This window comes from Neopsephotus bourkii, unplaced genomic scaffold (genome assembly GCF_033783945.1).
Source record: "Neopsephotus bourkii isolate Nb327-2 ecotype Australia unplaced genomic scaffold, CSIRO-AGI_Nbou_v1 NB_1423, whole genome shotgun sequence".
Lineage (NCBI taxonomy): Eukaryota > Metazoa > Chordata > Aves > Psittaciformes > Psittacidae > Neopsephotus > Neopsephotus bourkii.
Window position 1 is genome coordinate 4,189,457 of NW_026901900.1, and position 14,508 is coordinate 4,203,964.

General features: G+C 47.6%; 1 protein-coding gene across 6 annotated transcripts in view; it reads right to left on the reverse strand.

Annotated features, from left to right (window-relative positions):
• Window positions 1-5,938: 5,938 nt before the first annotated feature.
• The window catches only part of BEND7 (BEN domain containing 7), a 48,225-nt gene continuing 39,655 nt past the window's right edge, over window positions 5,939-14,508 (reverse strand). For 3 of the 6 annotated variants that reach the window (XM_061368160.1, XM_061368162.1, XM_061368157.1), the window contains 2 exons: window positions 12,484-12,534; window positions 5,939-7,780 (listed from right to left, as the gene is read on the reverse strand). In XM_061368160.1, coding sequence (XP_061224144.1) covers window positions 7,719-7,780; window positions 12,484-12,534 — 113 coding nt within the window. In that variant the 3' untranslated portion in view covers window positions 5,939-7,718. The remainder of the gene's footprint in view (window positions 7,781-12,483; window positions 12,535-14,508) is intronic. The other 3 variants (XM_061368163.1, XM_061368159.1, XM_061368158.1) reach the window with 2 other exon arrangements.

Genomic DNA, 14,508 nt, shown 5'->3' on the forward strand with positions numbered 1-14,508 from the left:
TGGGCTCATCTTCCCCGCAGAGACAGGGATGGAGGAGGATGGAGATGACAGAGTTGTTCAAGGTCGACCCAGCAGCGCTCCTGTTTCTTGGAGTAAAACCTGCAGCCTCAAACACAGCCCAGAGATGGATATTCTGAGTCCTGGCTGTGGGTGCAAAGGTTGGGCTTTCTGGGACTGAGCCTCTTGCAAGGCAGGTGTGATGCTGCATGCACCTACCAACACCGGATGTGTGGGGTCAGGAGAAGAGATCTCAGCCCCACAGCACCCCTAGACCCAACAGGGAGTGGGTTGCAGTGGCTTGAAGCATTTCTGATTCTGTGACACGGATAGACAGGGAAAGACAGGTTGCTACCTGATGGCTCTTCAAACAGTGTTAGACCCCGCAAACTGCAGTGATGGGGTTCAAGACTTCTGTAAGCCCTCTGATACAGTCACCCCCCAACACTTCTGCTTCTAAATTGGAGAGATATGGGTCTGATGGGTGAGCTGTTAGATACGTAATAAATTGGCTGGGTGGCCAGGTCCAAATAGTTGTATTCAACATTTCAATGTCCAAGTGGAAACCTGTAACAAGTGGTGACCTTCCAGGATTTGTACTGGGACCAGCACTATTTAATATCTTCATCAATGACATGAACAGTGGGATTGAGTGGGATTGGTTGCACCTTCAGCAAGTTTGCAGATGACACCAAGCTGAGTGGTACAGTTGATTTGCTAGAGGGAAGGGATGCCATCCAGAGAGACCTTGACACACTTGAGGAGTGCACATAATGTGAACCTGAAGTTCAACAAGGCCAAGTGCAAGGTCCTGCAACTGCGTCATGGCAATCCCCAGTGTCAATGGACTGCCTCTGTTTAAGTTTTAACCCATTACCCCTTGTCCTATCACCACAGTCCCTAATGAAGAGTCCCTCCCCAGCATCCCTATAGCCCGCCTTCAGATAGTGGAAGGCTGCTATGAGGTCTCCACGCAGCCTTCTCTTCTCCAGGCTGAACAGCCCCAACTTTCTCAGCCTATCTGCATACAGGAGGTGCTCCAGTCCCCTGATCATCCTCATGGCCTCCTCTGCACTTGTTCCAACAGTTCCATGTCCTTTTTATCTTGAGGACACCAGCACTCTATGCAGTGCTGCAAGTGAGGTCTCACAAGAGCAGAGCAGAGGGGCAGGATCACCTCCTTCAACCTGCTGGTCACGCTCCTTTTGATGCAGCCCAGGACATCATCATCCTTACTGCAAGTCCATCAGACACACAGATACAGCTTCAGCCTGGGCTTTTCCCTGCCACCCCAAAGGTGGTCCCATCCCCTCTGCTGTGGGGAGGGATGGGGAAAGGAAGAATGCTGCTGAAGAGCAGGAGATGGGAATAAAAACCAAGGGAGAGGGGAGACAGACAGGGGAAGGAGGAAGTCCTCACTGCCTGGCCCTGGCCATGGGGCTGGATGTACACCCCAGGGATGCCACCCCACTGGGATGGGTGGTGGGAGACCTGTGGTTGAAGCAGGAGTCTCCACTGCTCTAAGGCTTCTCCAAAGGGACATTAAATGAGAGGTGGGAGTGATCCATTACACCCAGTGATGGGCAGCGAAGGAGCCATGCAGGAGCTCATGGCTGTAATAAACGTTAAATGTGAAATCTATGTTAATGCACTGGGGCTGGCACAATTTATGCTCCCCAGGTGATGAAGGTGGGAAGGTGATGCTCTGGTGAGCAGAGGAGCCAGGAAATGGAAGAGGTCTTGCAGCAGTACTCAACACTCCATCCCTGTGGGATGCAGAACATCCACTACCATGTCCTGGCTCCCCTCCCTGGGGACTGGCAGCACCTGGGTTATTCAGGACAGCTGTGGGCCATTCACCAGCCTCTGCCTATGTCCCCTTAGCTCAGGGGGAAGGAGCGAAGGACAACAGCATTCCTGAATAGGGCATCTTCCTATGGTGTTGGACCACATGTGGTACCCTGAATCAGAGGGACAGAAAGGACACATGCATTGTGAGTCATCTGGTGTCACCAATGCTGTCCTGTTGCCTGGCCAGACTGTGGTGGTTGGGTGTATTTTATGCAGGCAAAGGGTGTTTCTAACCTGAAGACAAACCCCATTCCCTGCAGTGTCCAGCCCAACCTGGCTGCCTGTGGCTCTCTCCACAGCATCAGTAAAGTCAGGGAGGATGGAGATGCAGAACGTGGATACCCCACCAGCATCAGGCAGAACAACGTGTGCTGCAGGGAGGTGGAGAGGTCTTCAGGGTTTGAGCACCTAGCCATCAACAAGCAGGAAGTCAGGAAGACCAAGGGTGGATGGTGTCCCCGTTCTCACCAGCCAAACAGTGGGTTGGATGCTGCAGGCAGGACCACCACCACTGTGTGCAGCTGGGGTCTCAGCACACGTGCAGGAGCTCAGGGAAAAGGAAAGCAGAAGGGAACAGAGGTCCAGCTAAGAGCAGAGCAGCTCACACATGTGCCCTGTGCCATGGTGAATGGAGACATGAGGTCCAGTCTGTGAATCCTGAAATCTCTCAGGATTAAATGATTACATTAATCTTTGCTCTCCCTAAGCCATGGTAATGGCAATAGCCACATGCTGGGTCCTGTCCAGGTCCCTCCCTGCTAACTTCACATCGGGAAGCTCGCATGGGTTCACAGTGTCCTGACATGTGAATGTCCCCCTCATCCCCTTCCAGCCCACATTTGCTGTCACCTGGTGCCTCCAGGACAATGCTGGGCATGGGGCGAAAGCAGAGCAGGGATGCTGTGGGGTGGAAGCGTTGGTGCCAATGAGATGTTTTGGACCGATTCACTTTGCTGGAGTGCAGGACCACCTCCCAGTGTGTGCATGTGCTGTCCATATGATGGTTTGATGATCTAGCCCGGGGCAGAGAAGGTCCTCGAGGCCACCTGAGTGTCCACGGATGGCAGGGCTACACGGGCTGGCCTTTTCCATCCACCCTGACCTGTCCAGGCATCACCTGAAGGTGACATTTCTCTTGGGTGTGGGTGATGGACACAACGAGGGGCATCCCTCGCCATGGTGGTGGTCGCCCCCTCAAGCTGCCTTCATGGCCATTCACCTCCCCAGACCTTCATGAAAGATTATGGACCAATTTGGCAACACTATCTGCCACGCTGGTTCTAATCCTTGGCAAAGGTCCCTCCAGAGGATCTCACAGGGCAAGGGTGACTCAAAGCAGCTCCTTCTTGGCCTAGGCCCAGTGTTTCCAGCCACAGGCCCTTGATGGCTGAACTTGCTCTCCAAGTGATGCTATTGCCATTTGCCAGTTGCATCTTCCCTACTCTGCTGCAGTGAGGACATCCAGTGCTGGAGAGCCACAGGGTCAGCTTGAGGCGGCCTTGGACACCCTGTGGGGATTCCTTTTGAGGGCAGTTCTGGGGCAAAACACCTCATCTGAGGGCAGCTGGACAGGTCACACGGGTGCGATGTAGGGCAAGCTTGATGTCTGCATCTGCTTGAGGGAGTGAGAGGAGCAAAGGGGAGAACGCAGCCTCTTCTCCTCTTACACCCATCCCTCTGGTCAACAGTTACTTGCAATTACAAGCCAGTGACATCTTCATTCCTAATTAGCTGCCTTGCTTATCCTGATTCCCCTGTACCTCTGAGGATCCGGGTGGAGGAAGGAGCCAGTGCAAACACACAAGAGATGTGTCTCCCTGGTTTCTGAGTAACCTCAGTGTTAGCTGTTTTCTGCTCCTGTTAGCAGCAATGGCATCTGCATGGAGAGGAGGGGAAAAAGCTGATGGGATTATTTCATATTTTAAAAGCCCAGAGTGAATGTTTACCCACTGGAGCTAAATTATTTATACACATAATGTTATAGGTTTCACTCTGGTGGCTTTTATTAGCATTGATGGCTGAGAAATCACACCTGACCCACTTGTACCAACCCCTCTCGCACCCCAGTGTGGTGGGAAGGATGAAGGTGCTTGCTCCAGCCCTGTGTGGGGATGCTGGAGCAGTGGGAGAGGCAGTGGAGGGAGAAGGGATGTCTCAGCACCTCCTATGAGGCATTTTGCTGCTTTAGATCTGGGGGGAACCTGCACAGGGGGTTTATTTCTGAGGTACCTCTGTCTCTCTATGTGCAGGATGTGGCCCCATAGGTTTCTCCTAGGACCATCCCTAGTGAAGGAGGGATGTGCTTCCCAGTGAGGCATCACAACCTCCACGCAGGGTAGGGTTTGGGGGAGGTTTCTCTCCAGGAGGAGGTGGCTGTGTCAGGAGCACCCATCCCCATCCTTTTGTTTCCCCCAGGAGACCCAGCCATCCCTCCCTAAACCAACATGTCACAGGCACTCGAGATGACTTTCTTCTTGTCTCACAATTAATGCATCTTTTATAAAGCCCAGGCTCCGGTTTCCTTTCATGTTGCAGCAGGATATCCTTTTTCCTCTGAAGCTTCAGAAGGGTTCTTTTTCACCCAAAGCATTCATCTCTAGTGTCCTGTGCACAGCACAGAGGGATGCAGTGGCTGAATGGCCCCACGAGGATGCTGGAGCTCAGCTGGAGCCCACATGGGGGTGCAGGTGGTATATAAACCTGTCCCCTGTTTTAAAACCCAAGGTAAACAAAGCCACATTTTGGGGCATGACTTGGAGTGCAGAGCAGGTGAGTCAAAATACTTGTTTAGTAAAGGACGGATTTGTTCCATCCAGCTGGAAGATCCCTCATTGTGTGAGTAATGGGTTACATTCAGATCTGAAGCCAGTCTGTAGGCACATGGAAGGTGCTGGCAATCGCTGTTGACCTTGTGAGGCTGAAGGACCAGGCCTGTGTGAACCTCATGAGGTTCAACAAGGTCAAGAGCAAGCTCCTGCACCCCTGTATCAGTAAAGGCTGGGGGTGAATGGACTGGGAGCAGCCCTGTTGAGACGGCCAGGCAGCCAAGAAGGCCAAGAGCATCCTGGCCTGGATCAGTATCAGTATCAGTGTGTCCACCAGGGCCAGGGCAGTGACTGTGCCCCTGCACTGGGCACTGGTGAGGCCGCACCTCAAATCCGGTGTTCAGCTCTGGGCCCCTCACTGCAAGAGAGACATTGAGGTGCTGGAGCGGGGCCAGAGAAGGGCAACGGAGCTGGTGCAGGGCCTGGAGCACAGTGTGATGGGGAACGGCTGAGGGACCTGGGGGGTTCAGTCTGGAGAAGAGAAGGCTCAGGGGGGACCTCATCGCTCCCTACAACTGCCTACAACCTGGTCTAGTGTGAGGTGTCATTGACTGTGGCAGGGGGTTAGAACTGGACGAGCCTTAAGCTCCTTTCCAACACAAACCATTCTATGATGTATGTGTTAGTAGCTCTTTCAGTACTCCCAGGTGATGATGGCTGTGCTGACTCAGGCCATGTCACATCAATACGAGATGTTCAATTGGCTTCAGTAGATCTGTGCAGCCACCAAACCGTAAGGGAAACTCTCACTGGACATTTCACCATCCATTTATTCCTGGTGCTCTTTACATAGAGCACAGAGGTGTGCCAAGCCGCTCTCATACTTCACTGGCTCCTTGTAATTGATGAAAGATTACCAGGAACATGTTTTTTGGAGGCAGTATTTTCCAGGGCTAAACAGTGTTTGATAAGGGTGTGATTATAAATTACCACACATCCCTCTATGCAGCTACTCCAAATTACGAGTATTGGTTTGTCCTTCCTCTGTGTTGTTTCCATAGAAGCAGAGCTTAACCTTTTAAGTGCAGATTATAAAGGCACCTAATTCAATTAAAATTAGACTTCGAGCATATCAGCACTTAATACTCGAGAGTTATTATGCGATTGGATATAGACGTTGCTGTGATTGGCAGGTGGCATGGTTTCCCTCTGAACCAGCTGGGAAAGTAGTGTTGTGGTGGTAAAGGTTTAGGGTTTTCCACCCACTAATGGGTGTATAATTCCTCTGGAATATGGGAATGCAGCACAGAACACAGGAACCCGCGTGCAATTAAAGTTATTTATTGTAGTTTTCTTTTCTTGAACTGACAAAGAGGGTTTCCCAGAGATCCATACCACGCCACAACGTTATACACCATGTCACAACTAGTCCCTTGTCGCTTTATTAAGAACATAGTCATTTAAAAATAGCTAAATATTTACATATTAATAAAACATATATACAGAAGATTGAGACGTTTTTACCTAAATATGGAATGATTCTTCTTTTTTTTTCTCTAATAAAACCTATAAAAAGATTCTGAAGAAAGTCTCAACAGTAGTCACAGGAAAAAAACACAAACGCAATCTTCCAAAGGTACAAAATGCTGACTCCTTTGCTGAAGGGTTACGATACGGACACAACGGAGCAGTGCCCCCTGCCCAAGACAGGCAACTCCAAGCCACGAAGGAAGGAAAAGACTCAAATCTTAAGGTTTGCAGTGCACATTCAATCTATTCCACAGCTTCAGAGAGAACACAGGCATTCCAAAGAGTCCACAGGAGGTGTGTGGGGAAGGGCTGGGAGCCTGGTTTCTCAGGTGCCAAGAGACCAAAGCGCTCCAGTTGGCTTTGGTGTTATTTGTGGGCACTGGGTGACATCTGAGAAACAGGCTTTAGGATTGCTAAAGAAAGAGATTCAATATTTTGACAACCATCCCACTCTGTAATAGCACTTCTGTTGAGACACTCAAAGGCCAAACAGTTTGAAACCCAAAAAAGATGCAGCTAAAATATCCACAGGGAAACGAAGCACAACGGTGAAGGCTCTAGCAGCTCTCCCTTGAATTCCAGGAAACACGCTCAGACTACCTGGTGATGGATGATGCAGGTTAAGACCTGCCAGACTTTTTCCCAACATCTTTAAAGTGAATTTAGTGCTGATGAAGGTGCAGAAGTGAAGGTTTGCATGGAGGGCACATAGAATTTTACCTTAGCCCCAGCCTGAAAGGACTGACCCTTCCAACATCTAAGAGGATAGTGCAATGTCTTGATCGATTCACTCATCTTTACTGCTGAGGTATCAATCGAGTGCCAGGGAAAAGGTGACTTGAGCTTCAAAAATGGTTGAACATTGTCACCAAGGGCAGTGGCTGAAAAATCACAGTGTGCAGACCCTCTTCCTGGAAACCAGCAAACTGATATGGTTTGAGACTGAAGGGCAGGCAAGTGAGGGGAGAATGACCAGCCATCTGCACTGAAAACATGCTCAACAGCCATCCCAATAGGACCACAGAGGAGAATTTGTCTGAGGAATAGCTTCTCCTTGCTACAATTAGGAAACTGGGCACTGCTGGTTGGCATCCTGGTCACTGGTAACACAGCAGCCAGGAGAGGAAAAGTGGGTCTGAAAAGAGCTTGGTCAAGTCAAATGCTCATTGAGCCCCTGGGGCTCCTGATGGAAAGAGATGCCTGGAGACAGGAAGAGTCACACGGCTGTATGTACGGAACACTGCTGGGAGGCATTACAACCACATGGAAAAACACAATCATGGAGGAGAAACAAAGGCAAGAAGATGTCTTCATAGTGGATGACCTGCTAATTAAATAGTGCATTGGATGATGGAAATCATTTTTAATTAAGATGAAGAAGAGTGAAGCGATCTGGTAGCTTTGTGATTTGAGGTTACATGGAAAACGCATGAAATGACACACACTTGAGATGAAAGCAGTGTGGATTGTCCATGTTTTCTTGTACACTGAAGCTCTCGTGCTGATCTGGTGGGAATGTTATCCAAAGGAGAAGATGCTTTTATCCACTACGAACACTGATGTAGGATGTGAAATTCAAGGGGAAAAATCCAGGTTTGCGTCTATCAGATGATCTGTTGTGGTGTCAAAAAGGCTACCTGAGGGGAGAAACAGTGAGGAAATCAGTTAAAAAATATCAAAATTTGAAGAAATCAGTCAATTATCCCAAAAAAGGGAAAAATTAGACTGATGGAAATTACATATTTGAGTTCTAACACGTGCTGGGGCTGAGCAGCTGGTGTGTACACAGGCAGTGGCTGCTGAGCCCATTCAGAGTAGGGCTCAGTTGGCTAAAGAAAACCAAATTAAATAGTTTTTTTGAATCCATATTTGCCAGCCAAGTTCCTCATACAACATCCAGTGCCCCCACTTCAGGTGTCAAGTGCTGCATCAGAGTCCAGAACAAACTGCTCTGCAATGCTCACCCCTTTGAAGTTAGGTTCTGAAGAAGGGAAAAGGCACCACATGAATTTTAAACCTCAAGTACATACTTTGGGATCTTCTTTGCAGCAGTCTAAACGCATATGGGAGAATACATATATATAAATATCTATCTATATTATACAGAGATATAAAAAGGTGCACGGTATGATTATATCCCATCTTTTTTAAAGCACTTTAAGAATGTGCTTTTTCTAAACAGAACAATGAAAGATGGACAGAAGAATTACAAGGAGCGCACTAAGAACACAGGGCAAATAGGAGACAGACATCAATCAGCCTGAGAGGCAAATGCAACCCAATGAAAAGGGAAGACTCATACAGTTGTGCACTGAAAGGATAAAGATTTATATTACAATAAAGGATTTGTATTTAAGGTTTCGAAAAGGTTTTTTCATTGTTTGAAGTTTCATTTTCTTGATATTGTATTTCAAGAGAAAAGCAGACAACCTGTATAGAATTGCCTCGTTGCTGTTTTCTTATCATCTGGTTCTTTACCAGGAGATTGCTCTCATCTTCTCACAAAACTGTGTCACCCCTGGCCCTGAGGATTGCGATGACAGCGTTTTGCCTTCTTTTAGGGATATCAGAATTCTCTCTCATCTGGAAATTAACCCCAGTGTGGAGAAACTACACAAGCTCTCAGCACAGCTGTGGCCCAAAGCAGGGGTATAAGGAGAGATCTCGCATGGTCCTGGGCTGTATATAACTTACAAATCCAATATTCAGGATGAGGATGCAAGAACAGGGTGGTGCAGCTGCCTCGCATTGGTTTCCACATGCAGAACTTAGGGGTTACATGTTCCTGTTACACCTTCCTGTTGTTTCTCTTTTAAAACACAAGATCCAGATGCTTTATGTAAACTACAGACCAAAGTAAGATGAGCCTTTTTGCAGTATCAGCTTCTACAGAAAAGACCCTAAAAGCTGCCGCATCTGTGAGATAAAGACCTATCTCCCTGTCTCACACCTTGCAGGTGCCTGTATCATAGAACCATAGGATGGTTTAGGTTGGAAAGGACCTTAAGATCATCAAGTTCCAACTCCCTGCCATGGGCACCGAGAAACTAATCAGTCTTTCTACTGAGTGAATGGTATTTACCCCCGGAGCTGTCTGACCCGTCTCAGCTCTGCTCTGGACACAGCCTTCAGATTCTGGTAGGTGCTGTGGAAGACCTGAGCTTTGATAACATTCGTTAGAGTCAATTCTAGTATTTTCTTAAGATTTATCTGTCAATGCAAGTTTAACTACCACAGTGCTTCCAATTTCCTTTAAACACCCTTCAATCAATGGCTTTTAAAGCAAAGGCCCTCTCAGCATTGATGGTGATTTTAAAACAGGAGCATGATTCCTGCTCACAAGTGCTAAAATCTAATTGGGAAAAAATGTCCCCCTTAAGTTTTATGGGGATGAACCAGCTCAGATGTTTTACAAGGCTTTAGAGTTCCAGAAGAGGGTTTAGAAAACAAAACAGCCCCTGTGCTTCTCAAAGCCCTTTGCTAGCAGTAAGCAGGTTCAGACCCAACTGCAGGCACCTATTACTGCTCACAGAGCCCAGCCCTGCTGGCACCTCCCAACATGACCTAAGCAGACCTGATCTTCTCTCTGCAAGCAGCCCTCTTCCCACCAGTGATGAAGAGCGCAACAGCAACCACAATTCTGAGTGAGGTGTCTCCAGTGAAGTGTTAGACATTCTGCGATCCAAAAACACAAGGGTTGAGGCATCGCTAGTCCACATATAGTCAGACCTTGTGCACAATGTCACCAGTTTCACAGGCAGCACTGACTGAGCAGCAAAGGCTGATTAAAGCATCCTTTTTAGGCACCAGCACTTACCGTTGGTTCAAACCAACCACTTTGGGTGTTTTTGCTTCACAAGTTTGTTCAATTCTTGAAGACCAAGAGAGCAACCACCTGATGTCTGCCATAGACAGCTTCTGTACCCCTCCTTCCCCCCCACCTCCATCCAGTCTCCTGCAAGACCCACCTCCATCAGGCAACCCAATTTAGTCTGGTTTTATTCTACCAATACACCAGGTTAATCACTGATCACAGAATTGCAGAATCATTTAGGTTGGAAAAGACCTTTAAATCAAGTAAGTCCAACCCAGCACTGCCAAGCCCACCACTAAACCATGTCCCTAAGTGCACATCTGTTCGTCTTTTAAACACCTCCAGGGACAGTGCCTCCCCCACTTCCCTGGGCAGCCTGTTCGAGTGCCTGACAACCTGTTCAGCAAAGGAATTTCTCCTAATAGCCAATCTAAGCCTTCCCTGGTGCAACTTGAGGTTGTGATTTATTTGCTATTAGCTATCATCTGCAACCAAGGCCCATTGCACCAGGCACTGTACAAACACAGTCAGAGAGACTCTTCCCCAAAGATTCTTCAAGCTAAACAAAGACAGCTGAATAAACCACACAAAGGCCCTCTTTAAAGAACTTGCCAGTGACCACCCCTTTACAAAACCAGCTATGCTGACAGGGAAAGACCCCTGTAAAAGTTATATTCCACCTCTTTTGCTACAGTCCCTTGATAAAAAGCCTCTGTATTTTGGCTCGCTATCATAATTACTGTCATTACACTGTCTGAATAACACTTTAAATCACTTGCTTCTAAGAACAGTAGGATATTACATGGATATGTGCTATAAAGAGGCACTTGCACACATACAAGAATGGTGGGAACCAAACATTTGGCTTACAGCTGGTGAGCATCACCTCCCCCAGCAGTGCAGACTGTGGTGCAGTTTATTTAGGTGTCCTTCCGTGGATAGTGTCAAGTATACACTGCAAGGAAGTATGTCAGCCCAAAAACTGTATGCATGGATGCTCAGAGGTGTACAGGCAAGCAGAACACAGTGGTGATCTGTTGTGAAGTGGAAAGGGAGTTGTCTTCACTGCCACAACCACCTCAGCACACCATTAGAGGTGTGTAACGCGAGTAGTAACTACAGACACTGTGCTTGAACAGCACAACAACCCGATAATTCTCCTTAACACAATCACTAGAGCAATGAAAAGATAACGCTGCGTCGCATCAGCCACCTTTATTAGGGTCCTCTTGCACGAGAACCGCTTCCCTCCCTGATAAAAGCAACGAACAGGATGTCACTTGGAAGAGACCTTTCAAACCAGAGCTTCCTGCATCTATTATCACAGCTGTGCTCTGAAACGCTATTCAGTGCCTAGCCAAGAAAGAAGCACGGCGGCTCCCAGGCAGCGCGTGCTCCCAGCCCCCCCTGGGCCCATGCCAGAACCAGACTATAGATGCTTGTCCTCTCAACTGCTTCGCTGGTCCTATTCCTTAGTAACTGCACGTGCTCCGACAGCAGGATTGCAACCGGCAGCTCTCCACGGCTGGCAGCTGCTGCTCAGGCACACAGCAGCAGTGTGTGAGAGCTCCTTCACTCCAGCCCCTATGCAGGAGAGATTAGGAGGCCCTTGCACAAGATGCTGTGATAGTATTACTACTCTTCTGTCTATCCCCATAGCCTCCAGGTAGCACGGCCTGAGCTCAGCAATGCTGTCCTGTTCTTCACAGCAAGAGCACTGATGATCTCCAACCACCCTTTGTTGTTATACCTTAGAAACATGATAAGAATGCACCATAATCCATGATATTGTCTGTGCAAGATTCCTCCTCCTTTTAATTTAGCTTTGGGGATAACATGTAAATCACAGGGAAATGACTTTGCAATGCAGGGAAATTCCCCACTCTCCCCACACTCTGGCCCCACCGTATCTTCAGAGGATGGCAGCTCAGCTCCTACCATCAGGGCACCTGTTGATAGACTGACTCTTTAATGAGAGGGTGCTTCAAATTTCAGTCTCAGCCCATCTTGATTTCAACACCATGTGCAACAGCATGCAAAAACCTTCTTTCCCTGCCCACCCAGCTGCCCAGCTAAACTGCTGTGCAGCTGCTGTCAGGCTTTTGAGGGTGGCTGCATTTCAAGGAAAAGCAACCCAACACTTAACTAGCACATAACCATCTCTGCAATCCTTCTGTGAACCCAACATGATTGCTAATACCTTGGACAGCTGAGCACATGCTACAGATGATTGTGTTTGTCCCTACCAGAAACCTCCCAGAAATACCAGGGGTGAGCACAAGTCTGGCGCGAGAAGGGTTAGCTGCTACCATGAACCTTGAGGTTTTATGGATATGAAACAGAGGGGGAAATGGTAAGATTCTGATGCCTTTGTTTTTTAACACAGGCCGTTGAAAGCTTAAAGATAGCTGGATCCTGTGTGCAATTACCTGCCTGTATGTGCCATGCCAGGAGCACTGAAAACTGCTTCTGTGCCATAAATAAACCAATACATTGGAAGCTGATAAAAACATGAATGCATTTTACCTGTTTGTAGGAGAGAAATGTCCGGCTTCTCATCACAGTCAGGTGCCTCTCCTGATTGCAAATATAAACAAGAAATCTCATTACTTTGACTGAATACGGGAAGGCGATTAAAAAGCTGCATATTCTAAAAGTGGTTTTGCATTTTCTATCTACTTTCCTCCACTGCAATTTGCTGTTGCTCTGTTTAAAACCTCACTGCTTGGAGGAAAAGGTCATACAATAAAAATGCAAACTTAGAAGAGGGGAGCTGGGTATTCAGAAGCAGTTGTGCCAGCAATGGGATGGAGAAACGCTTGTTCTTGTTAAGGTTTCTGGATATCCAGATGATAAAAGGAGTTGGGATCATTTGATAAAGTCATGTCAGGAATGTCACCAGCGGTCCTTGGAAGGCTGGATCTCCACCCTCTGACAGCTGCCATCATGGGGAAAAGCTGAACACCCCCATTCCTGCACTGTGACCACAGATGAGCAAAGTGTCTGCAAAGATGCAGTGATTAAAAACGCATGTAACCAGCCAGGGACAAGAGCAGTTACAGTGTGTGCATACACACGTGCTTTCAACCCACAGCTTATGCAAGATCATTTGACTTCATTTAGCCCACAGTGAAGGAAGGCTAAAAGCCTAATTTGTTCATCTCGTATTTGCCACAGGCCAAGTGTATGCATAAAGATAACTGATTTGGCTCAGTGGATGTGCAGTGACTTGTTAGACTCTAGTACCCTGGAGTGCGCATGTAAACCCCAAGTAAGTTATAGGTGTGTAACAGGAAATCAGTGCCTAACCTACACAAGCCTCATTCACAATCCTGTTATCTTTGTCTTTTGGTACTTTAGCAATGGTATTTAAGGCCTATAAAATACAATGAGATCTTTGACAGCACTTCAGCAAACTAGGTGTGGTTACAAAGGACCAGCCCATTACAGGGTACACGGTCAGTGTGATGAATATATGCCTACTCACATCCATTTATTGCACAATATCTACAGGGATGAAATCTGACCAAGGCTATAGACGCACTGAGCAACTTAGTTCAGCTCCCACTTGGAACAAAGCTAACTGTCCTGATCATCTTTATCATGGCTCTACACATGAGGATGTTGAGTCGTTGCCTTTATGATGATATTGTAAGGAGTAATCCAGCTCCTGGTCTACATTAGTTTCCTAATGTAGAACCACCAACCCTTGGCTATCCATCCCTGGACCAAGAGGCTGCTCTCTCTTCCACATGCATGGATGTCAGTTGAGTTTTTACCTGTCTGCTCCCTACTCAGTTCAATTAAATGAACTAAAGAAAATAGAAACAAACTATACTCCCTGATATTAAGCAGTTTTCGCCCACAGGAGGTTTAAATGGAGAGCACTGAAAAGTACAAGCACTGATGCCTGTTTCTGCTTTCTGTGAGAAGGTGTCATGCCGGGCAGAAACAAATCAGGTGCTTGGTACAGCTTACTGTGAAAATATTGAATATTGGAAGGAATGGGTGGCTCAATACACAGGAAGAGATTACCTAGGCTGGTTTGGATGTGGACTGGACTCCCAGTCATGGAAGGACAGGATGTGGAAGGGAGGAGACAGCACAGTGAAACGAACAGCTGAGAAACAGCCAACAGGACAGACGCAGCTTTAAAACTGACAGTCTGAGGCCAACTTCTATGTTAGGAAGAACCTGCACCACGTGATTCTGTGGCACAGCTACTCAGCAGAGGCAAAGATGTAACTGGCCCCTTGGGTTAAAGGGACCCAAGCTATGCAAACGGGGAAGCCAGATCTGAATGCTTGCAATGGGCTGAAAAGTCTCCCCTCTATCAATACCAGGGTTGGAGCCAACCAGGCTGTCCACTCAAGTGATAGTTCTCTGCAGCAACCCTTGAAGTAGCTCTAGAGATGGAGTTACCTTTCTGCCTAACTGCTCTTCTTACATACACTGAACTCAGAGGAAAGCAGTCATTCAGAAAGAAACAAATGGAAGCTAGGAAAGAAGATAAGGAGTTGAGCCTCCAACTTTGCAGGACCAGTTTTGTGC